The following is a 24557-nucleotide window of genomic DNA, read 5'->3' on the forward strand; positions in this document are numbered from 1 at the left end:
TAATAAAAATACATATATTTAAACACCAAAAACATCAGGCATAGCTATATATTGCAACACCATCGGAACTTCAGTACTTGTTTGTGGTATTTCATCCTTTTTTAGTATTGGCAATTTCTTTTTATTCATTCTTATACTTTGATGTACCTGAAAAATAAAAAAAAAATAATTAATGTAATTTTTAAGGTAATTTCATTAAATTATAACTGATATAATATTACTAGCTGTGCCCTGTGGTTTTACCCGCATTGCTCCACTCCTGTTGGTCTTAGCGTGATGATATATAGCCAATAGCCTTCCTCGATAAATGCACAATCTAACACCGAAATATTTTTTCAAATCGGACCTGTAGTTCCCGAGATTAGCGCGTTCAAACAAACAAACTCTTCAGCTTTATAATATTAGTATAGATTTTATACCTGTCTGTGATGTTTATATAAGTTGGATTGCTGTGAAAATGTTGTTGGACAAAATTCACAAATGAACGGCCTTTCGCCCGTGTGTATACGTATATGACAATCCAGTTGTACCTTCGTCTAGAAATTAATAAAAAATATATTAAAAAACAAATAAAAATAAGTAATCACTACATAGTATAAAACAAAGTCGCTTTCTCTGTCCCTATGTCCCTACGTTTAATTGAAACTACGCAACGGATTTTGATGCGGTTTAATCTCATTTATATTAAAAAAAGTTAACATTAATTACCACAAAACAATTTAAACACAGTCTAACTTTAAACCAGGGATCTGTCACTTTACTAGTTGTCTATGTGAAATACGACAAAACCAGATTAAAGAGAACCCGCGATTAAAGTTAGTCTGTCTAAAGTGTTTGTGGTAAGACAGTTTATTTTTACTTTTTTGAAGTGGTGAAACTTCTTTATCCCCCGAAAAAAATCGAGTGTAACATTTTTTCGTTACGCGTGACATTTTTCCGTTACGCGCCATCTTTTTCTTATCCCTACCACGCGTGATTCGACGTATTTCTTAAAGTTGCATATAGTAAATTATTTTTTGAAAAATAAGGTCATAAAGAAGTTTCACTTCTTACGTGTGTAAACTAGTAAACGCACACATTTTTTATCTTAATATATATAAATCTCGTGTCACAATGTTTGTCCTCAATGGACTCCTAAACCACTTGACCGATTATAATAAAATTCGCACACCATGTGCAGTTCGATCCAACTTGAGACATAGGATAGTTTAAATCTCAAATCGTTTTAGAGCAACCGGGCGAAGCCGCGGGCGGTGAGCTAGTTTTTTATAAGTATACTTACAGGAAATCCCTTTCCGCAATGATGGCACATCTTATTATTAGGTCTGCCCTTATGTACATTGCGTATATGTTGTTCCAAACACGTGCTGTTTTTTGACGGCTGAAAAAAAAAATAATAAAAAATTGTTTTATTTCCGGACATGTTTTTCCATATGAATGAATACGTTTATTGCCACAACAAGTTTGATACATACATTTAAATCTATATGGAAGTAACAATATAATAGAATTATACAAAATATTTTAAATGCATGCAGGCCCTTGGCACTTTGCAGTGATGTAGCTTATCCTACTAGGTTACATCATAAATGCGAAAGTTTGTGAGGATGTGTGTGTGTGTTTGTCACTCTTTCACGCAATGACTACTGAACCGATTACAAAGAGCGTGTCTGCCGAGCACATGTGTCAGAAGTGAAACTTCTTTGGCAAGATTCAAAGGTACAGAAAGTTGAAAGGCAGTGAAACTTATTTCGTTGAGAGTGAAATTTCAAGGTCGCGTCATGGCAATATCGCCACGTCATGAAGTAGGGCGACGATTTTGGCATCTTCGATTCTTTCCAAAGAAGTTTCACTTCTGACACGCATGCTGGGTACACTCTTTTTCTATACTAATATTATAAAGAGGAAAGGTTTGTAATTATGTATGTATGGTTTTCACGCATAAACCTCTCAACCGATTTTGATGAAATTTGGCACAGACAATCTTTAGACCCTGAGAAAGAACATAGGCTACCTTTTATTGCAAAATATGTACCACGGGCGAAGCCGGGGCGGACCGCTAGTCTACACTAATATTATAAAGAGGAAAACTTTGTTTGTTTGTTTGATTGTAATGAATAAACTACTGGACCGATTTTAAAAATTCTTTCACCATTTGCATTCGAAAGCTACATTATCCACGAGTAATATAGGCTATATATTACCACGCTAAGACCAACAGGAGCGGAGCCACGCGGGTGAAACTGCGGGACACAGCTAGTTATTAATAATTACATTTAGGGCCGATTTTTCAATCCTTGGTTAAAATTTATCCGTCCAATAAAGTATTACACGAACATTTTAAAATGTCATCTGTAAACTGTCAAATACGGACAATTAGAATACATTTTTGAAATGGTAGTTTAATACGTTATTCGATGAATAAGTTTTAACCAACGATTGAAAAAACAGCCCTAAATTATTAAAAATCTCACCTTATGACATATATAACATTGGTATGTCACGTGCAAATGTTTATCCTCTATGTGTACACGTAGTTTCGTTTTATCGGCGAAATGACGCTTGCAGTGGTCGCAAATGAACCTGAAATTTAAATTTAACGGGTTTTAATCGGTTTAAAAATGAGTTTCCTATAGAAAATTAATATATGTCTATGAATTTTTTCAATGAAAAATAATCTATATAAATCTCGTGTCACAATGTTTGTCCTCAATGGACCCCTAAACCACTTAACCGATTATAATAAAATTCGCATACCATGTGCAGTTCGATTCAACTTGAGAGATAGGATAGTTTAAAATTTAAATCTCAAATCGTTTTAGAGAAAGCGGGCGAAGCCGTGGGCGGTTAGCTAGTTATCTATGTAAAAATATGAGCACTGTGAATAATTTATATTTAACAGTTTTTAATCGGTTAAAATTGAATTTTCCATTTAAAATTATTATGAAGAATTTATATTTAACGGTTTTTAATCGGTTAAAATTGTATTACTCTTATTAAACAATGTCATTTAAAATTTTTAATATAATAAAATTGAAGTGTCAGTTTTAAATATTGAAAATTTATTTTAACTAAATGCACTGTATGTTCATATTATCTATATACCAAAAAAGTAATTTTTACAATTTTTGTCTGTTCGCGCTAATCTAAGGAACGGCTCGACCGATTTTGATGAAACTTTCACTGGCAGATAGCTGTTGTTATAACTAACTCACTTGAACTGCTCCGGCGTGACGTGTTTCAAACTGTTCTTTAAGTGACGCTGTAAAGACGCTATCGACGCGAAACCGATTCCACATTGTGTGCAAAATGCTTCGGGGTTTTTCTGGAAATAAATATTACAATAACTTATATGTATTTTTCCTGATATAATTATCTAACAAATCCTACTAATATGATAAATGCGAAAGTTTGTGAGGATGTGTGTGTGTGTGTTTGTTACTCTTTCACGCAAATACTACTGAACCGATTACAATGAAATTAAGCACACATATAGAGGGTAACATGGATTAACACATAGGATAGGTTTTATCCCGGAAATCCCACGGGAACGGAAACTATGCGGATTGCCTTTGAAAACGCGGGCGAAGCCGCGGGCGAAAAGCTAGTAATATATACACACTAATATAAAACGAGGATTACATACAGGAGAGGATTCAATAATTTATTATTATAATATACTAGCTTCCACCCCCGGCTTCACCCACGCAGTCAAAGAAAAACCCGCATATTTCCCGTTCCCCTGGGATTTCCGGGATTGCGTAATTTTCCCGGGATAAAAAGTAGCCTATGTCCTTTCTCGGGTATCAAAATATCTCCATGCCAAATTTCATGAAAATTGGTTCAGTAGTTTGGGCGTGATTGAGTAACAGACAGACAGACAGAAATACTTTCGCATCTATAATACTAGCTTACCGCCCGCGGCTTCGCCCGCTTTCTCTAAAACGATTTGGGATTTAAACTATCCTATCTCTCAAGTTGGATCGAACTGCACATGGTGTGCGAATTTTATTATAATCGGTTAAGTGATTTAGGAGTCCATTGAGGACAAACATTGTGACACGAGATTTATATATATTAAGATTAGTATGGATGATGTTACATATGTATTTTGTAAAATTAAATTGTAAAACTGACATGATTTAAACGAGCAACTATGGAGTTTCTTGCCGGTTCTTCTCCATAGATACTGCTTTTCGAATCGGTGGTAAATGTTAAAAATATGTAATGACGTTTCAAAAATGCTTCTAGAAGAAGTCCAATTGAATAAATAAATGTTTGAGTTTATTCGACTCACATTATTAGTGGCATGTTTCTCCAAATGCCGTTTCAGACTCGCCTTCCATCGAAATATTTTCTTGCAATACTGGCACGGAAACTCATTTTTAGACTCGTGTACAGATCTGAGGAATAAAATATTAAATAAATTAAAAATTACAATATACCACTACATAGTATAAAACAAAGTCGCTTTCTGTCCCTATGTCCCTTTGTATGCTTAAATCTTTAAAACTACGCAACGGATTTTGATGCGGTTTTTATTAATAGATAGAGTGATTCAAGAGGAAGGTTAAATAATCTATTAGGTTTTAGACAAACCGGGCGAAGCCGCGGGCGGTAAACTAGTTTATTAATAAAATGTGTTTTAAAATAATAATAGTTTAAAAAAACTAAAAAACACGCTTTTTATAGAAAACCGAACTAAAAAATAGAAAATTTTATCAAATTAGTGTATTGTCATCGGTCCTCAATAAATCTACAAAGTTTGAACGAAATCTGGCCGTTTAAAGTGGGTCAAAATCGCGCCCAAAGAAGTCGGTTACAAACATACAAACATACAGGTGAAGCTAATATAAAGCGTGTAATGATAAAATTCTTTAGTTTATGAATATCTCAAACCATAAAAATACTCTGTTTTTTAAATTAATCTTCAGTGTGTTAATCCATATTATGTAATTATATTTTAGTAAAAATCGTTTATTAAATGTTAATAACAAACACTCCAATTTTATTATAGGAAAAGGACATTTTTTTGTTTCTTTCAATGTATAACTGATATCGCAAATTAAAAACTAAATATATGTTCCGGCCGAATTGAGAACCTCCTCCTTTTCAATTCGGCCGGTATGTTTTTTTTTATGTATGTACACCGATTACTCCGAGGTTTCTGAACCGATTTACGTGATTCTTTTTTGACGTGACAACGTCTTATAATTCGATATAGCCGGCTGCACGCCCGAAAGAACATGACTCATGCGGCGTTACCTCGCTCTGAGGCGTTCCGTAAGGCTTGAAGTGCGAGCGAGAGCGCGGAACGAGCGACAAAGAAGCACAATCGTTGTCACGTTCAACTATCGTCAGTAAACCGACTTTACAGACAACCAATTTTTTTGTTCGATGCGGGATGGTGTCGAATTGGTCCCATAAAAACTTTATTCGGATAGGCCCAGTAGTTTTTATTTTATGAGCATTTTTGTCTGTATTTGTAAATGTTGCAAGTGCAAGTTTGAAGTCGGTTGTTTTTAACGCAGTTAGGTATCACTTGTTTTGAAGTCGGTTAAAAATAAAACAATATACTCACATTCTATGATTCATAAGACCGGATCTATGTGTGAACGTTTTGTCACAATCTTTACACTGTACGCGACGCTTGTGTGTGTCCCTGTGGTATCTGTGTTGGTCCACTGAACTAGAATACAATAATAATATCACACAATATTTTAATTATTGAATAAATCCATACTAATATTATATTTTTTTTTTTTTATTATTTATACAATACAATTCATTATAAATTAAATTAAACTGGCGCAAACATAATCTCTTTAGAGATTTACCGCGCGCCATCGCCGTCGACATACAAAATAAAGATAAGGTAATATTGACAAACAATAATACAACATTATTACATACATTCATTCACAGAACTAACAAAAATATTTCGCAACATCTAAACTTACATCTTTTATTTAATTATCGTAGGAAATAACAATCGTGGGTAGAAATAAAATAAAAATATAATAAAAATGCGAAAGTAACTCTGTCTGTCTGTCTGTCTGTTACTCAATCACGCCTAAACTGTAACCAATTTGCATGAAATTTGGTATGGAGATATTTTGATACCCGAGAAAGGACATAGGCTACTTTTTATCCCGGGACATAGGAAAGGTATTATCCCAGAAATCTCACGGGAACAGGACCTATGCTGGTTTTTCTTTGACTGCGCGGACGAAGCCGCGGGTGGAAAGCTAGTAATCTATATTTGTTTATTTAATCATTTATTGTACCACACCATTTAATATTACAATCTACATTCTACAGTATAAATATATATTTGTATGGATGCGAAGTACAAAAGGTGACCTTATCGCTTAGAAGCGATTTCTTCCAGGCCACCTAAGGTAAAGGATAGATATATCTAATATTATAAAGCTAAAGAGTTTGTTTGTTTGTTTGAACGCGCTAATCTCGGTAACTACTAGTCCGATTTGAAAAATTCTTTCGCTGATAGCCCATTTATCGAGGAAGGTTATAGGCTATGTATCATCACGCTACGACTAACAAGATTGGAGCCACGGGGGTGAAACCGCGCGGAGCAGCTAGTTATATACCACTCAATATTTAATTATTGAATAAATAATTAAAATATAATAAATAATAAATTGCATTTACTCTCTAATAATGTCACTAACTCACTGAATAATTACCCACTGAATGAGTTCACTAAGTAGAAGATTGCTCCATACATTACTCCTCAATTACTAACTCACTAACAAACTACCTACGTTCATATGTACATGTTAACACATTACTTACTGATAACATAACTCACTCACTCACTCACTATATACAATTGAATTGTGTTGCATTCTTTAAAATATCCTCAAATTACTAACTTGTTTACATGAACATTATACACATAACATCACTTGCCCATTCACTGTGTTCAATTAAATATTTTGCTTTATACAATACTCACTTACTCACTAACTGACTCCCAACTCACACAATCACTAACAGCGTCACCACTTCACTCACAAAGTCACTCAATAACATCGTCACCACTTCACTCACAAAGTCACTCACTCACCAACTAACTCACTCACCTCGAAACATGGCCGCAAACGTCACAAGAATAACTCTTAGCGCCATTACTATGGGCACTATCGTAGTGCCGTAATAATGTTTTAGCGTCGTTCGAACGCATTTTACATATTGCACATTCGTATCTGAAAATAATAATAAATATAAGTATAATTTAAAAAAAAAGGGCGTGCCAAACAAACGGTTCAGAAGTGAAACTTCTTTGGCAAGATTCGAAGATACCAAAATCGTCGCCTTACTCCATGACGTGACGGTATTGCCATGACGCGACGTTTAAATTTTACTCTCAAAAAAAGTTTCACTTGAAAAATAAACTATAAAAAAGAGTGTGTGTACTTATGTACACGCGTTAGAAGTTATACTTCTTTGACGTATGGAAAAAAATACTAGAATATAAAACTTGAACATAGTTTATTAACACACAAATATTTGCCCCGGGTGGGAATCGAACCCACGACCTCTGGCTTGGAAGGCAGGGCCACTATCAACCAAGCCAACCGGTCAGTCAATAACCAATCATATCGCTTCATTTAGTTTGAAGCGATAGTATTGGTTATTTACAAACACATTCCTCGCTACACATCATCGCACGTTATTGGTGGAAAAGAAAACATTCGACTGGCCGGTTGGCTTGGTTGTTAGTGGCCCTGCCTTCCAAGCCATAGGTCGTGGGTTCGATTCCCACCCGGGGCAAATATTTGTGTGATGAACATAGATGTTTGCTCTGTGTCTATGTGTTAATTATATATATGAGTATTTATTTAAAATTATATATTTAGGTATGTTTATCAGGCATCTGGTTTCCATAACACAAGCGAAAGCTTAGTATGGGATCAGATCGTGCCGTGTGTGAAAATTGTCCCGAAATATGTATTTATTTATCATAAAAGAGTCGGTTACATACAAACATACAGATGAAGCTAATAAAAGCGTGTTAATCTATACTAATATTAAAAAGCTGAAGAGTTTGTTTGTTTGAACGCGCTAATCTCAGGAACTACTGGTCCGATTTAAAAAATTCTTTCGGTGTTAGATAGCCCATTTATCGAGGAAGGCTATACTAATATTATAAAGCTTAAGAGTTTGTTTGTTTGAACGCGCTAATCTCAAGAACTATTGGTACGATTTGAAAAATTATTTAGGTGTTAGATAGCCCATTTATCGAGGAAGGCTATAGGCTGTATATCATCACGCTAAGACCAACAGGAGCGGAGCAAAGCGAGTAAAACCGCGGGGCACAGCTAGTAAATAATAAATACCTTTTCATATGCTTCTTATAGTGTGCGCCAAATCTTTCTATAGATGATAGTATTGTTTGACAAATGGGACACGTATAGTTTCCTTTTTTCTGTAAATATATAAATAAATATTATACAGGGTGTCCCACTGCTTGTATACTAAGCTCATAGGATGTTATAGTTTTGCATACGCTGAGTACGTAAAAAGACTTATAAAATTCCAGACGCATTTTTTTTCAAATAGATGAAAAAACTTCTTAAAACTCTATGTGTACATCCCATAACAAGCAACCCAACTCTGCCACCAGCACGTGAGCTATCGTTTAAGATTATGTTTTCATTGACAAAATGCTCACATTAGCGAAGCGATGCCGGCTGCGCGAAGCTAGAGAAGAAAACATGGATTTTCAGGAAAAATTGGGCTTGACTTAATTTTGTTGTTTAAGTATTTTTTACGTGATCAGTGTATGCAAAACTACAAGTCCCTTCGCGCTTAGTTATTTTAATTTATATTCTACCAAACACAAACTCAAACATTTATTTATTCAATTAGACTTCTTCTAGAAGTACTTTCGAATCGTCATTACATATTTTCAACATTTACCACCGATTCGGAAAGCAGTATCTATAGAGAAGAACCGGCAAGAAACTCCATAGTTGTTCTTTTAAAATAATTTCTCAAAGAAATCGATTAAAATATATAAAAAAGGACAAGCACCTTAATTTAAAAGATGTTAGTACATTTTATGTATTTTTTATACAATAATTTCCCTTTCGACTCGTTCAATATTCCTTACAATCAGGGTTGCCTGGAAGAGATTGCTCGTGTGTATAAAAATGAAACCCGTTTCGCGTTGTCTATGTGTCATCACGCGTGAACCGATTTCGATGATTCTTTTTTTATTAGTGTTGAAGTACGAGGATGGTTCTTATGTAAAGAAAACGTAAATATGTACCACGGGCGAAGGTCGGGTCGGTATAAAATTATGGTCAAAGTTTGTTTGTATGTACATCACTACATATTATAAAACAAAGTCGCTTTCTCTGTCCCTATGTCCCTTTGTATGCTTAAATCTTTAAAACTACGCAACGGATTTTGATGCGGTTTTTGAAGTGAAACTTCTTTATCGGGGTTGGAAAAAAATTTAGTGTAACATTTTTTCGTTACGCGTGACATTTTGCCGTTACGCGCCATCTTTTTCTTATCCCTACCACGCGTGATTCGACGTATTTCTGTAAAGTTGCATATAGTACTATTTTTTTTTAATAAGGTCATAAAGAAGTTTCACTTCTTCCGTGTGTACACGCACACATTTTTTTTTTTAATAGATAGAGTGATTCAAGAGGAAAGTTTTAGTATATAAATAATAAATAACATTATTGACATAAAAAATAGGTATATCTTATCTTAATATATATAAATCTCGTGTCACAATGTTTGTCCTCAATGGACTCCTAAACCACTTAACCGATTAAAATAAAATTCGCACACCATGTGCAGTTCGATCCAACTTGAGAGATAGGATAGGTTTTATTCCGGAAATCCCACGGGAAAGGGAACTATGCGGGGTTTTCTCTGAAAATGCGGGCGAAGCTGCGGGCGGAAAGCTAGTAGGTATATAATTTATTAGGTTTTAGACAAAGCGGGCGGAGCCGCGGGCGGTAAGCTAGTAAAGCATAAATAAATATTTAATACTAACACGATCATGCCGATTCTTCACATGAGCATTATAAGTGGATTTCTTCGTAAACGTGATTAAACAACTTGCACATTTATATTTTGAATTTAAAAAACTAACATTTTGCGATATCGCTTGTCTTTCCGCCATCATTTGATCGTATGTAAGCTGTATCGTATTTATTTTTTTTGTTTGTTCCTGCAAAAATAAAAAAAATATTAACAAAAATATATAAAATAAAATTTTTGAAGTGAAACTTCTTTATCGGGGTTGGAAAAAATTTGAGTTTAACATTTTTCCGTTACGCGCCATCTATTTCATCCCTTCACGCGTGATTCGACGTATTTCTGTAAAGTTGCATTTAGTAAATTATTTTTTGAAAAACAAGGTCATAAAGAAGTTTCACTTCTTACGTGTGTACACTAGTACACGCACACATTTTTTTAATATTTTACAGGAAAATCTGATAAAGATAATAATGAAACAGAAAACAAGAAAACAGAAACTTTACAGAAATACGTCGAATCACGCGTGGTAGGGATGAAAAAAGATGGCGCGTAACGGAAAAATGTCACGCGTAACGAAATAATGTTACACTAAATTTTTTTCCAACCCCGATAAAGAAGTTTCACTTCAAAAATATAAACAAAGATATTTAAAAAAAAAATTCATTGTTATCTTTATTAGATTTTCCTGTAAAATATAAAAAAATGGAATATTTTTTGGGTACAGCCACTACGGAAAATATTTGAACTTTTTTGTTGTAATAGTTTCCTATTGTGATTAAGTGTGTTTAAAATCCATCCATATCGGTTAAGCTGTTTCTGCGTTATAGATATCTAAATAAAAAAGGCAATAAGTTAATTTTTGAAGTGTAACAAAAGTGTAAAATTTCAAGGTCGCGTCATGGAGTAAGACGACGATTTTAGTATGTTTGAATATTGCCAAATAAGTTTCACTTCTGACACGTGTGCTCAGCACAAACGCTCTTCTAATATATAAAAATCAATGCCACTTTTCGTTGTAATTCCATAACTCGAGAACGGCTGAACCGATTTCGATAATTCTTTTTTTATTATATTCCTTGAAGTACGAGGATGGTTCTTATGTAGAGAAAACGTTAATATGTACCACGGGCGAAGCCGGGGCGGACCGCTAGTTTTATCTAAAAACTAGCTTTCCACCTGCGGCTTTGCCCGCGCAGTTAAAAAGAACCCCGCATAGTTTCCGTTCCCGTGGAATTTCCGGGGAAAACCCATCCTATGTCCCAGGGTAAAAAGTAGCCTATGTCCTTTCTCGGGTATCAAAATATCTCTATACCAAATTTCATGCAAATTGGTTCAGTAGTTTAGGCGTGATTGAGTAACAGACAGACAGACAGAGTTACTTTCGCATTTATAATATTAATATAGTATGGATTACCTCTATCTCACTCTTTCTCCTACTCCTTACATTAATCCTTCTCAGTCTATTCATCTTCCTTTCTTTTAATAAAGATTTGTTTAACTCTTCGTCGTTTCCTTGCTCTAAAGATTCCATATCTGTAATAAAATTATTTATTATATTTATTTTATCATACACTAGCTTTCCGCCTGCGGCCTCACCCGCGTTTTCAAAGAAAAACCCGCATAGTTCCCGTTCCCGTGCGATTTCCGGGATAAAAACATCGGGTATCATTTAACACGTTAAACGCTTTAAGAAAAATTGAGTTTTTCCATTCAGGCCACAAGGCTCATCGGTGAGCCTTATCATACCGGACCGTTCGAGCCATGGTGGTCACCCGTGAGCCGCGTGACAGGTCCAACGTAAACGCTTCCCACAAGCCATAGACTGCAGCTATGAAACAAAACGCGTATGGAATTGAGGCCCAGTAGCCGGTACGGACTGCGTGGTTTTCAAATCCGATGGAAACTTACTAGTTTTATCCGGGTTTTTGTAAGAATGCTAGGGTTGTTGTTGTTTGCGATGCTTTCTAACTGCGTTAGCTCCTCTTGAGTGTTTAAAATCATCAAAATCATCCATTTTTGAAGAAAAAAGCGTAACCGATCCTCACTACTCGACGTAGCGCACGGAAGTCATAGAGGAAGGATGTATAACGGAAGTGTCGCGCGTGAGCGTGCGGCGCCGTGGGCCGTGCGGTGACCCCGCGGCCCCCCGCCAACGGAAAATACAAAATCCTTTGCATGAGGCCACGGGACTCACCCGTGAGCCTTTTACAATATCTTAAAAACTAGACGGTAAAAGTCGCTAGTTTTGATTTATCATACGAATTACTTAATTTTATGAACATTGGGATTAAAATTTTAAGTTGATGAAAATTACCGATTATCTGATTACGGCTTGGCTCGAATGGAAAAGTAAGCTGGGCTCACCGGTGGGTCGTAAAGCGTGCAACGTGTTAAGCTATCACCAATTTAATTAGTTTTGTGTTTCTTAAATAATAGGGTTTGTCCTCAAAATAGTAGATCTGTCACCAAAATGTAGTCACCAAACAATGCAAAATCAGTTCCACATTAAATCACCCCTCCTTTTTGTTTTGTCTCCACCCCTTTGATCATTTTTTCATTTAAATTATAAATTGATGTATTAAATTGGTAACGAATACTATTAATTTAATATCTGAACGAAATAAAATATTACTACTGTATTGGTGACAAAATATCAAATAAAAAGGAGTCGCAGTCAGGGATCGATAATCGATTTATTTGGTGACAGATCTACCATTCTGAGCACAGAGCTATTATTTAAGTAATAAAACTGTTATTATAAGAACGAGGTTTATATTCATGTAATGCAATATTATTTTATTGGTTATCGATCTCTCATTTTACACATATATTAGCATTAATTTGATAATTCACACCTGGGAACAATTTTTGTTTATCTGAGAATGAAAATATTTCGTGGTGATAGATCTATTTATTAGGTGATACAACTTGATGACAAATATAAATTTTGGTGATAGAAAATATAGTTCCGATAAAAACTAGCCTATGTGGCTCAGTGAAGATGCAGATATCTAATGGTGAAAGAATTTTTGAAATCGGTCCAGTAGTTTATGCGTGAAAACCATACATACATACATACATACATAATTACAAACCTTTCCTCTTTTTAATATTAGTATCATACATATATATATTTTACTAGCTTACCGCCCGCGGCTTCGCCCGCTTTCTCTAAAACGATTTGAGATATAAACTATCCTATCTCTCAAGTTGGATCGAACTGCACATGGTGTGCGAATTTTATTATAATTGGTTAAGTGGTTCAGGAGTCCATTGAGGACAAACATTGTGACACGAGATTTATATATATTAAGAAGATTGTACATAGTTATTTTATTATAAATAAATATTATAAGTCACTACACAGTATAAAACAAAGTCGCTGTCGCTGTCTGTCCGTCCCTATGTATACTTAAATCTATAAAACTATCAAACTGATTGTGATGCGGTTTTAATAGATAGAGTGATTCAAGAGGACGGTTTTAGTATATAATTTATTAAGTTTTTGACAAAGCGGGCGAAGCCACGGACGGTAAGCTAGTATATTAAAATCTATACTAATATTATAAAGCTGAAAAGTTTGATTGAAAGCGCTGATCTCAGGAACTACTGGTCCGAATTGACAAATTCTTTAGGTGTTAGAAAGCTCATTTATTGAGGAAGGCTATAGGCTATATATCATCACGCTAAGACCAACAGGAGCTGAGCAATGCGGGTAAAACCGCGGGGCACAGCTAGTTATTTTACTTACCTAAATTTAGTAAAGTCATATTGTCCTCATTTATTTCATTTCTATTAATTTCTTGTGCATTTCTATGTCTCACACTTTTCTTACCCTGAAACAAAAAATGTTTATCTTAATATTGTCTTGTGTTTGATTTTACGCGACTATAATACATTTGGAAATTAAACATTTTAACGGATTTTAAACGCGAATTATTCATTATTTTATTTAAATAATCAATAAACTATATTCATTTGATTTACGGTTGGAAAAATATACAGGGTTACTTGTAAAACACCAGCAACCTCGCAGGACAAGATAGCTAACACCATAAGTAACAACATTTGTTCTACGACTATTGGCATAACGCAACAAATTATTTTTAAATGATTTTTTAAACTTTTATTGTACTCTCTTAACATTTGTAAGTCTATGTTCTATTAATTATTAGATGGACGACGCGACACCCTCTTCCCCCTCTCGTTCCCTTCTTTTACGTAACTTTTGGGAGGCGTAGAGTTTTTAATATTCAAACGGAAAATTGAATATTTATTTTTGTATGAAAATAAAATCTAACAAATTATCAAAAGTCGTAGAACAAATGTTGTTGCTTATGATGTTAGCTATCTTGTCCTGCGAGGTTGCCGGTGTTCTACAAGTAACCCTGTATAATAAGAAGCACTTTTGAAGTGAAACTTCTTTAGGCGCGTTGAGAGTAAAATTTCAATCGCGTCATGGCAATAGCATCACGTCATGGAGTAAGGCCAAAATTTGTATCTTTTTTGACAAAGAAGTTTCACTTCTGACACGTGTGCTCGACACACATTATTACTTTATTCATTTTGAATTAAATAATGAAAGTAAACTCACAATTTTCTTCTTCCCTAACTTTTCCTTTGAATTTGAACATATTTTGAAATCTTCTGAAATTGTATGTTTGTCTTCATATACCCCTGAAATGAGAAAAAAGTTATGAAGTAGCAATTTAATCTCTATCTCTGTATGTGGGAGCATTTAATGTAATTTTTTTGGATATTTCTCGTTTTATTTTTAAAAAGTTATTATTGTCATTTTACTCAGTAGGTTAAGTACTTTTAATATCAGTTTAAAGTTTTTTGATATCTGCAATAGTTACGGAATAATCGCCTGTGCACACTTAACGATTACACCCTGTATATTAAAAATGAATCACCAAATGTGTTGGCAAGCAGAAAACTCGAGAACGGCTGAACCGATTTCGTTAATTCTTTTTTTATAATATTCCTTGAAGTACGAGAAAAGTTCTTACGAGGAGAAAACGTAAATATGTACCACGGGCGAAGCCGGGGCGGAACGCTAACCGTTGATAAAATTGCATTTTTCGTTGTGTTAGTGTTAGTCTTACCACAAAACAATTTAGACGCAGTCTAACTTTAAACCAGGGATCTGTCACTTTAATAGTTGTCTATGTGAAATACGACAAAACCAGATTAAAGAGAACCCGCGCTTAAAGTTAAACCCTGTCTAAAGTTTTTTTGTGGTAAGACAGTATATGTTTATAACAGAAGTAGGATAGATCCTAACATATAGGCAGTATGAAGTAGGATTAGTATGGATAATGCCTATTTTTATAAGTCTTTAAAAATATTTTAATAATACATAACAGAATATTTTTGAATGCTACAGAAATTAATATCAAAATGGTTTGTCTACAATAAGTAGGAAGTAGAATAGTTCCTACATAATACATAGAATGTAGTAGGATAGTTACTACATACTACATAGTATGTAGTAGGATAGTTCCTACATACTACATAGTATGTAGTAGGATAGTTCCTACATACTACATAGTATGTAGTAGGATAGTTCTTACATACTACATAGTATGTAGTAGGATTTTTTCTTACCATTATTAAATTCCAATTTAATTTCTCCATTATTTGGTAATAACAAACGATCTGTGTCGCTTGCAGATGACACACTGTCTTCTGGATAATTCTAGAAATAATAGAAATAACTTTATTTTAAAAAAAGAGCGTGTGTGCCGGGCACACGTGTCAGAAGTGAAACCTCTTTCGCAAGATTCAAAGATACCAAAAACGTTGCCTTACTCCATGACGTGACGGTATTGCCATGATGCGACCTTGAAATTTTACTCTCATTGCGCCAAAAGAAGTTTCACTTCAAAAATAATATTTAAATAGAATAAAGCTTGTCGAAATGGCAATATCGACTAAATATATTGACCGTTTTTTTTTAATTTACCTCAAAAACAACTGCATTAAAAAAATCATTTGATTTTGAAAAAAAAAGTTCCACCATTAGGAAGCTAGATAAATTTATGAGTGTATAAATATTATAGGCTATATTTTACTACCTTTATCAATACAGGTAAATAAAAAGAGAAAGAGAAAGTAAGAGATGGTAAGAGAAAGTGATAGGCAGAGAATAAACGACTTACAAATTCATCTTTCACATCACAAGGTATTGATTGTATTTCCTCCGCGTTTAAATCATCATCTGAGTCACATTTAGGAAACTCATTTCCATTATTAGTTACTGAAAAATAAGATTTTATTAATAACAAGCTGTGCCACGCGGTTTTACCCGCATTGCTCCGCTTCTGTTGGTCTTAGCGTGATGATATAGCCTTCCTCGATAAATGGGCTATCTAACACCGAAAGAATTTTTCAAAAAGGACCAGTAGTTCCTGAGATTAGCGCGTTCAAACAAACAAACTCTTCAGCTTTATAATATTTCGGTACTATTTCGGGACTATTTTCACACGAGGCACGATCCGATCCCATACTAAGCTTTCGCTTGTGTTATGGAAACCAGATGGCTGATAAACATACATATATAATTTTAAATAAATACTTATATAGATAATTAACACCCAGACACAGAGCAAACATCTATGTTCATCACACAAATATTTGCCCCGGGTGGGAATCGAACCCACGACCAGTGACTTGGAAGGCAGGGCCACTACCAACCAAGCCAACCGGCCAGTCGAATATCAGTACAGATATTTATCTTCACTTATATAATACATATAAAATTCCCGTGTCAATATGTTACCATACTCCTCCAAAACGGCTGGACCAATTTTCATGAAATTTTCTGTGCATATCAGGTAGGTTTGAGAATTGGCCAACATTTTTATTTATTTATTTATTTATTTATCATTACATCAAATTACCATTACAGGCTTAACCTAATGCGGTATTGACTTACACTAAAAAACTTTACACAGAAACTAAACTAATAATAAAACAACTTAAACTAACAAACTAGATAGTAATTAATCTAAGGAATAAATTAACACGATAATAATTATACAATTAATAGCTAATAATATACAGAAGAACCTTTGCTAATTCACCCAACGGGCACGTAAAAATGTCCACTTTGCCATGGAGGTCATTAAGGATGCGTAGTGCTCGCACGAGAGGAGACTTCGCGAGCAGCATGGTTCGCGCCTGAGGGACGTAAAGTAGCGGCGGCCTGTGACGCTTCTCAGTGTACTTGTCCGGCACACATAATGAGAGGGATTGCAGCATTCCAGGGTTATGTGCAAATCCCCGCAATAATTTAATTAAATACAGCGCAATGGAAAATTCCCGTCTCACTCTAAGTTCATTGTACCCTACCATACCCAGTATGAATAAGGTAGGATACATTAATGGGTAAAAGGGGTATACCCCGTAAAGTTTAAAATAAAGGTGTCTTACGAATTTATTTTGAACCCGCTCTAACATCACATTATATTTTTCTTCATGTGAAGACCAAATATTGGAGTTGTGCTCCATGTGGCTGCGTATTAACGCGTTGTATAGCACTTTTACAGTTGCTACATTTGTAAAGTCCCTTACGTGCCGCAGTAGAAACCCAAGATTTTTGTAAGCCTTTTTGCAAATATTTGTGATGTGCTCACGAAACATCAGGTCCGGTGTGAAGTATACTCCTAGATCACGCACCTTATTCACCCGTTGAATAGGTACGGATCCAAGCGAGTAGTTGTAGTGTATACTCTTATTCGCGCGAGTGAAACTGACTACGGAGCATTTAGCTATATTGAAATGTAGCTTGTTTTGCTGACTCCAGCTGAAGATGTTTAGCAAGTCACTTTGTAGATGCTCACAGTCCGTCTCCTCGTTTATTCGGAGAAAAACTTTCAGGTCGTCGGCAAAAAGTAGGCACTGACTGTACTCCAGAACATCCGGTAAGTCGTTAATCATTAGAACGAACTCCAGAGGACCGAGATTGCTGCCTTGACTTACGCCAGATCTTGTAAAGAAGGGCTCGGACTGACTTCCATTGTAAGAAACATACTGCTGCCGGTCCTGCATATACGATGCCCAGAATTGCAAGAGCTTCGGTGTGCATCCTACTTCCGCCAACTTCCTCAATAAGACATCATTGTCGACGGTGTCAAATGCTTTTTGGAAGTCCAGGTATACTACGTCTACCTGCACTCCTGCATCCACCGCCGGAACTAAGTTCGCCATAAGATTGAGTAAGTTAGTGGAAGTACTACGCGCCGGCCGAAACCCATGTTGTGCATCGCACAGCTGCCCCGATACCTGCTCGTACACCGTGTGATGTATAGCGGCCTCAAAAACCTTTGCAGGCGTTGATAGTACTGCAACAGGTCTGTAATCTTGTACGCTGGTACACAATTTAGCCTTGGGCACGGGTATCACTCGCGTAGTTTTCCATAGTGTTGGAAATGTATTTACATTCAAACACGTATTGAAAATATGCAGCAGTGGCTCAGCCAGCCCTCGAGCACAATCTTTAAAAATAAAGGCTGGTATACCATCCGGGCCGGCTGAACGCTTTGGCTTCAACCGTGTTAGCGCCTTCCTCACGTCGGCAATGCTAAGAACATCTAGACTTATGCGCGCGCTGCTGGCTCCGCACTGACTCGCTACCTGGGTGTCAAGAACTGGTGGCTCTTTGTTATAAACCTTTTTAAAAAAGGCTGCGAATTCTTGAGCACACTCTTCATCCTTTTTTTCATACCTCTAAGTGATAAGTAAGGCAGAACAACGTTTGCCGGGCACATAGCAATATGTATGCTTAGTTCTTTAAAACTACGCAACAGATTTTGATGCGGTATTTTTTAATAGATAGAGCGATTCAAGAGGAAGGTATATAATTTATAAGGTTTTAGACAAAGCGGGCGAATCCGCGGGCGTTATACTAGTTCTTAATAAACCATTCGCTTACCTTCATCAAGTTCAATTTTTATCTCATTGTTTGGTAAAATGTCAATTGCTTCATTTACGTGTATTCTTAATCGCGGCGGTCGTGAGACGTCACTCAGCAAGCATTCTTGAAGAGTCTAAAAATGAAAAAAAGAATTATATTAATTGTTTTTAGACAGCCTTCCTCCCTTGACCGTCTCCTTGGTTCAGTGGTTGATTTGTGAACGTAGACCCGAGGGGTCCTGGGTTCGATTCCCGGTGGAGACGAAGAAAAAAAAGTCTCGGTCTGGCAGGACACAGAAGGCTGATCACCTACTTGTCCCTAAAGAAAATCGATCAGTGAAACAGATGTATAATGCATCTGCCCCTTACCCCACTTGGGGACACGGGACTTCATTTTTTTTTTCCTTTTTTAGACAGACTGATTTGTTTGAATAATAAAAAAAGAGCGTGTGTGCCGAGCACACGTGTCAGAAGTGAAACTTCGACGGCAAGACTCGAAATCGTCGTCTTACTCCATGAAATGACGGTATTGCCATGACGCAAACTTGAAATTTTACTCTCAATGCGCCTAAAGAAATTTTACTTCAAATTGGTCACCCATCCAGTTTATGACCGTGCCAACCGTTGCTTAACCTCTATTTTGTATTAGAAAGAAAGAAAATTATTGTCATTATCGTGTTGATAACATGATAAACCAAAAAAACATAATATTAGGGTATGGAAGAATCAATATTAATATGTAAAACTAATAAAAAGTCCTTTGATTTGACCTTTGATATTTACAAAATTTTAATATAATCTGCATACTTAAAGTTGGTCAAAATTGAGTCTAAGAGCGTTTTCACATTGTCCGGTCCGATATCGGATATCGGAAGCCGATAGCCGATATCCGATATCGGACACAATTTGCCCTTTCACATTATCCGATAATATCGTCCCGATATCATGAGAGTATATGGAGAATTAAAAAAAACAGTGGATGCATTTATGTTACAAAAAATAAACTTTATTTTAAATAAAATAAATAGTAATAAATAAACTTTTTTTCAAAGTGGTTTAATCTGCTGACTGCGGAGTTTGGATTTGTACCATCTGCAGAGTCAGAATCTAGTTTCAATATTCAATTTCATTGTGAGGCTTGTTTTTTTTTATATGCTGTTTTTCTTTTTTTAATAATAGAACATGTTGTGTGGTCGTAGTGAATTTTAGAACTTTTTTATATTAAATCATGTACGACTGTTATGTTCATAAACAAATAAAATAAAATAAAATTCAACTCAGTATTAAAGCGACGAAACTGGCAAATATAAATTCAAATTACATTTACAAATGTAGGTGCTGTTATTACAATTTTATAGTGCTAATAATAATATATATATATATATTATACCTATAAATAATAGGTAGAATGTACATCATTCTACCTATTATCTGGGTGTGCAAATATTTAACGAAATAAATTAAACCAAACTAATTCTTCGTTGTCACAGATTCCGCAATGTAATAAATTCTTGAATGTCATAAAATTGTTTCTCCATTAGCTATTTCGTCAGTTTCTTCTAAAATATGTCATACTATTTTTGTTGATTTATTGTACATGTTGGAAAGTGCAGTATATTTTGATACCTCGTTAACATAATATGCAAATTTACTTTTCCTTTCTTAAAATATTCTGGGTAGTATTTAACAAATATTATAACTACCCCTTTCTTTCCAAGCTAGTACCTATTTGAAAAATCAGTAGATCACCCGAAAAATCATAAGGTCTAGCAACACTGGTCATCATGGCAAACTATAATAAAAAAACTTTATTTGTTGTATTTATTATATTCTAGACGTAAAAAAAGATATACCACAGAGCAAGTAGTAGTTATCTACCACAGAACAGTAAATTATCTATGTAGTACCAAAGACCAATAATAATATAGCCATACGAGCCATGACAACCAAAATAGTAAACAAGCCAAACAAGCTCAAAAGTCGCCGCGCGTTCTTGACAAAATGTAAGGTCGCCGCATTCTAATTCTGAAATTTTAGAGAAAACTAAACAAAATTGCCGTATTGTAAATTTTCTTTTCAATAAAAAGGGTTTGATTTAAAAAAATTCAACTGATAGGTAGATCGTAGTTGTACATACAGTAAAAATAACTACAAAAAAGAAACCGACTTCAAAAACAGCTGGAAAAGTAAAATATAAAAAAGATTTGATATTATTAATTACTTAATATTATTTAGATGTGCTATTTATTATACAGGTTTGATATCGGCGCTAAAACAAAGCACTAAATCTGTGACTCAATGACAACAATACAATAAACAGCTTACAGCACAACAGTAGTCCAAGTAGGAGGAGGAGCGAGGCAGAATGAGTAAATAAAGATAAAAGACACTAATATTTCGAAGATACGGTTGAATTTAAGAACGCAATATATTTTTGTTTACTTCAGTTCAGCCAATTGCCGTATATTATAGGACGGTATTAAAATAGCTCCCGTAAAAATAGTATTTTTAATGCCTTTAAATACTTAAATGAATGTTTTCATAATAAAAAGGTTTAAAGTAAATGAAACGATTTTTTTTTACATTTAGCGCCTAGAAATGACTGAAAATACACAAACTAGTGCTTTTTTTGCTGTTGGTATACTACCTTTTCGAAAATTTAGTTGGTAACACTGAACATTATCGTCCGATAGTTCACGGGAATATCGGTGTTGGCTCCGATATCCGATATCGGACCGGACAATGTGAAAGACAGGTACCTATATCATACATTTTACTTAGCCTCCGATATCGGATATCGGCTATCGGCGCCCGATATCCGATATCGGACCGGACAATGTGAAAACGCTCTAAAGGTGCGGTTATATTGTAATGGTGAATTTACATTAAACAAACATAGAGCTAGAGCAAGAGAATTCTTTTGTGGTCTTTGAGTGTAAACAAAAACTCGTATTCAGTGTTGCTCAGTATTAGACCACTCCATATAATCTTTTCGAACACACTAAGAACAACGAAAGAATGCTCTACGTCTGTTTACATTAAAAGAACTTGACATAGTGGGGTTAGAATGACCATTCACTCGTTTGATGAAAATCCACCCTAAGATGTTGTAATTATGTTTAAGTCTAACTTACCTCTTCTGAATAAGTCTGCAGTATTCTGAATGAATCTTTCACTTGTTCCCGAAAGGCAAGGCATTTTTTTAGTATAATAGAACATTCCCAACATACTATAGGCTCAATACATAGCGGTGTGAGAAGCTGAAACAACAAACACAATAGTATTTGTAAAGATATTATAAACTAGAGATGCAACGAATAGTTGTTTGGCCAGATACCGGATACCGGATGTTCGGCCTGACCACCAGCCGAATGTTCGGTATCCGGCCGCCGAATATTCGGCCGGCGGCATTTTGAGTTTCGTAGGTGCGTGTCGCGCACCGGCACGCCGCCTGTGCAGTGCAGGTTTTGACTTGTTTCATAGTGACCGTTCGCGCGGTCACAGTTCTTGGTAGAGACACTTTTATCGTGTCAGTCAGCACAAAACAATTTCGTTAAAAAAAAATTCGTTAAAAATAATAAAAAGCTTCAATTGCAACTGTGTCTTTATTTAGATTCTATTTATAAAATATACCAAGTTTACTATCCGGTATCCGGCCTGATAGTACATTACCATCCGGTATCCGGCCGGATAGTAAAAAAGGGCCGGATAAGCCGGATACCGGATAGGAACCGAATATTCGGTGCATCTCTATTATAAACCTTGCTTTCCAGCAAAGAAAAACACGGATATTTCCCGTTCCTTTGGGTTTTCTGGTATAAATCTTTTTTCAGGTCTCAAGTTATCCCTGTACAAAATTTACCTTGTAAATATGCTTTAATGTTTAAAAAACAACAATAATCTATGTATCTATACTATAAAAAATTAAAGAGATAATATTGTGTTTTGTTTGTATGTTTATAAAAACTACTGGATCAATTTGAAAAGCGAATTCGCTCAAGTAAAAATTTAAGACGAACTTTTACGAATATTAGGAAATACATATTAAAATTATTTACTTACCGGTATTTCATTAAGTGCATCTAGATAGTACTTTTTTAAATCTTCATTATCAAGTTTGTTTAACGTACGATCCACACATAAACAGGCCATACACAATACACTATGTATTCCTACTTTTTCATCCATTTCTTATTTGTTTTATTGCAAAAGAAGTATTTTAAATCTTGCATTGAATAGTAATTGAATATTTATAACTATGAACAGATTTTCATTAATGAAATTAACAAATTATAAGCACGTAAAGCAAGCATTTATTTATTTTTATTGATTGATTCAATTTCGAAAGTGCTATACAAGTGGCATCAGTAAATAATTAAATCCCAAGCCACAGTCCCAAGCACATCCCAAGTGCCAACCTAGGTATGATATAGTTATACTACGTCAATGTCACATTATGACATTGACGTGAAACATGAAGTAGGTAATACCCACAGAACAGTAAAGAACAAACAAACAACACAAACAGAACAAACTTTGTTCTTACTGTTCTGTGGTAATACCTATAGTAAAAATACAATTTTGATGTTCAAAAGCCCAAAAGCCCACATGCCCACAGCAAAAGCCAGAAATCTTCATAGTTGTATCTTGTATCTGTTGACTAATCCAAACTTAATAAGTATTACAAAGCTGAAGAGTCTGTTCGTTTGTTTGTTTGAACGCGCTAATTTGTAACTACTGGTCCGATTTGAAAAATTCTTTCGGTGTTAGATATAGCACCCATATTTTATCGATATCATCACGCTAAGACCAACAGGAGCGAAGCAATGCGGGTGAAACCGCGGGGAACAGCTAATATTTTATAGAAACATTGAGCGTGTGAGCCCGAGACGGATAAATAATTAATTAAACAAGCCCACTCAATTGATAGCTATTTGACCAATTTAAGTAGCGATGTTATATAGAACAGCGATTGAGTTTCCCTATTATACATTATACTCAAAAGATCGAGTTTAACAAAATTAATGCGGTGGGAGGGAGCCATGGGGTTGCAGTTTAGAATTTGAGAAATTTCAGTCATGTCTAGATTTCTGTATATTATATAGTACATCTTCAATTCTTCAACGAAAGGAAATAACTGATTTTAATGAAAAAATGTATTGTTATTTCCGATACCTACAACTGAGAGAAGCATTAAAAGAAAAAAAAATATACTAAAATTGAATCGCCAATTGTTGGTAAAGGCAAAACTCGAGAACGGCTGAACCGATTTTTTTTTATTGATGATAGGGAAGCGCTTGTCCACAACCTTGCCTGATGTGCTGAGATGTGGTCTAAGATGGAACGCGCTTCCCTTGAAGGTACCTGTTCACTCTACGTTCGATTTCGTAAAATCTTGTTTTTTTAATATTCCTTGAAGTACGAGGATGGTTCTTATGGAGAGAAAACAAAAAAGACGGGGCGGATTTCTAGTATACAATAAAAAGTACAACATACATAGCTATAAAATTTATTATATTATATTAACATCAATCAATTTCAAGACAATTCATCGGACGAAATAATTTAACTTATTGCTTATTACTAAGCTTATTACAATATCAACATCT

At 35.0% G+C, this 24557-nt stretch overlaps 1 protein-coding gene across 1 annotated transcript; it reads right to left on the reverse strand.

Annotated features, from left to right (window-relative positions):
• LOC123704583 (zinc finger protein 595-like) lies at positions 1-23353 on the reverse strand. The gene is made up of 18 exons (XM_045652966.1): positions 23011-23353; positions 22083-22208; positions 18968-19082; positions 16194-16291; positions 15640-15730; positions 14624-14706; positions 13781-13865; positions 11444-11562; positions 10043-10219; positions 8364-8452; positions 7107-7229; positions 5582-5689; positions 4298-4403; positions 3216-3325; positions 2475-2583; positions 1283-1381; positions 420-536; positions 1-147 (listed from the first exon to the last, which is right to left on the reverse strand). The coding sequence occupies exons 1-18, from the start codon at positions 23134-23136 to the stop codon at positions 19-21; spliced, it is 2010 nt and encodes a 669-aa protein (XP_045508922.1). The 5' UTR covers positions 23137-23353; the 3' UTR covers positions 1-18.
• Between the last annotated feature and the right edge of the window lie 1204 nt (positions 23354-24557).

This window comes from Colias croceus, chromosome 30, assembly GCF_905220415.1.
Source record: "Colias croceus chromosome 30, ilColCroc2.1".
Classification (NCBI taxonomy): domain Eukaryota; kingdom Metazoa; phylum Arthropoda; class Insecta; order Lepidoptera; family Pieridae; genus Colias; species Colias croceus.

Bases quoted from the DNA above. Each gene is read 5' to 3' on its own strand.
- LOC123704583 (XM_045652966.1), bottom strand. From the start codon at position 23,136: ATGGATGAAAAAGTAGGAATACATAGTGTATTGTGTATGGCCTGTTTA. The intron at 8,453-10,042 runs GTTAGTATTAAA...ATATATTTACAG, and splicing joins TGAAGAATCGGCATGATCGT to AAAAAAGGAAACTATACGTG. The intron at 4,404-5,581 runs GTGAGTATATTG...TTTATTCCTCAG, and splicing joins GGTCTTATGAATCATAGAAT to ATCTGTACACGAGTCTAAAA.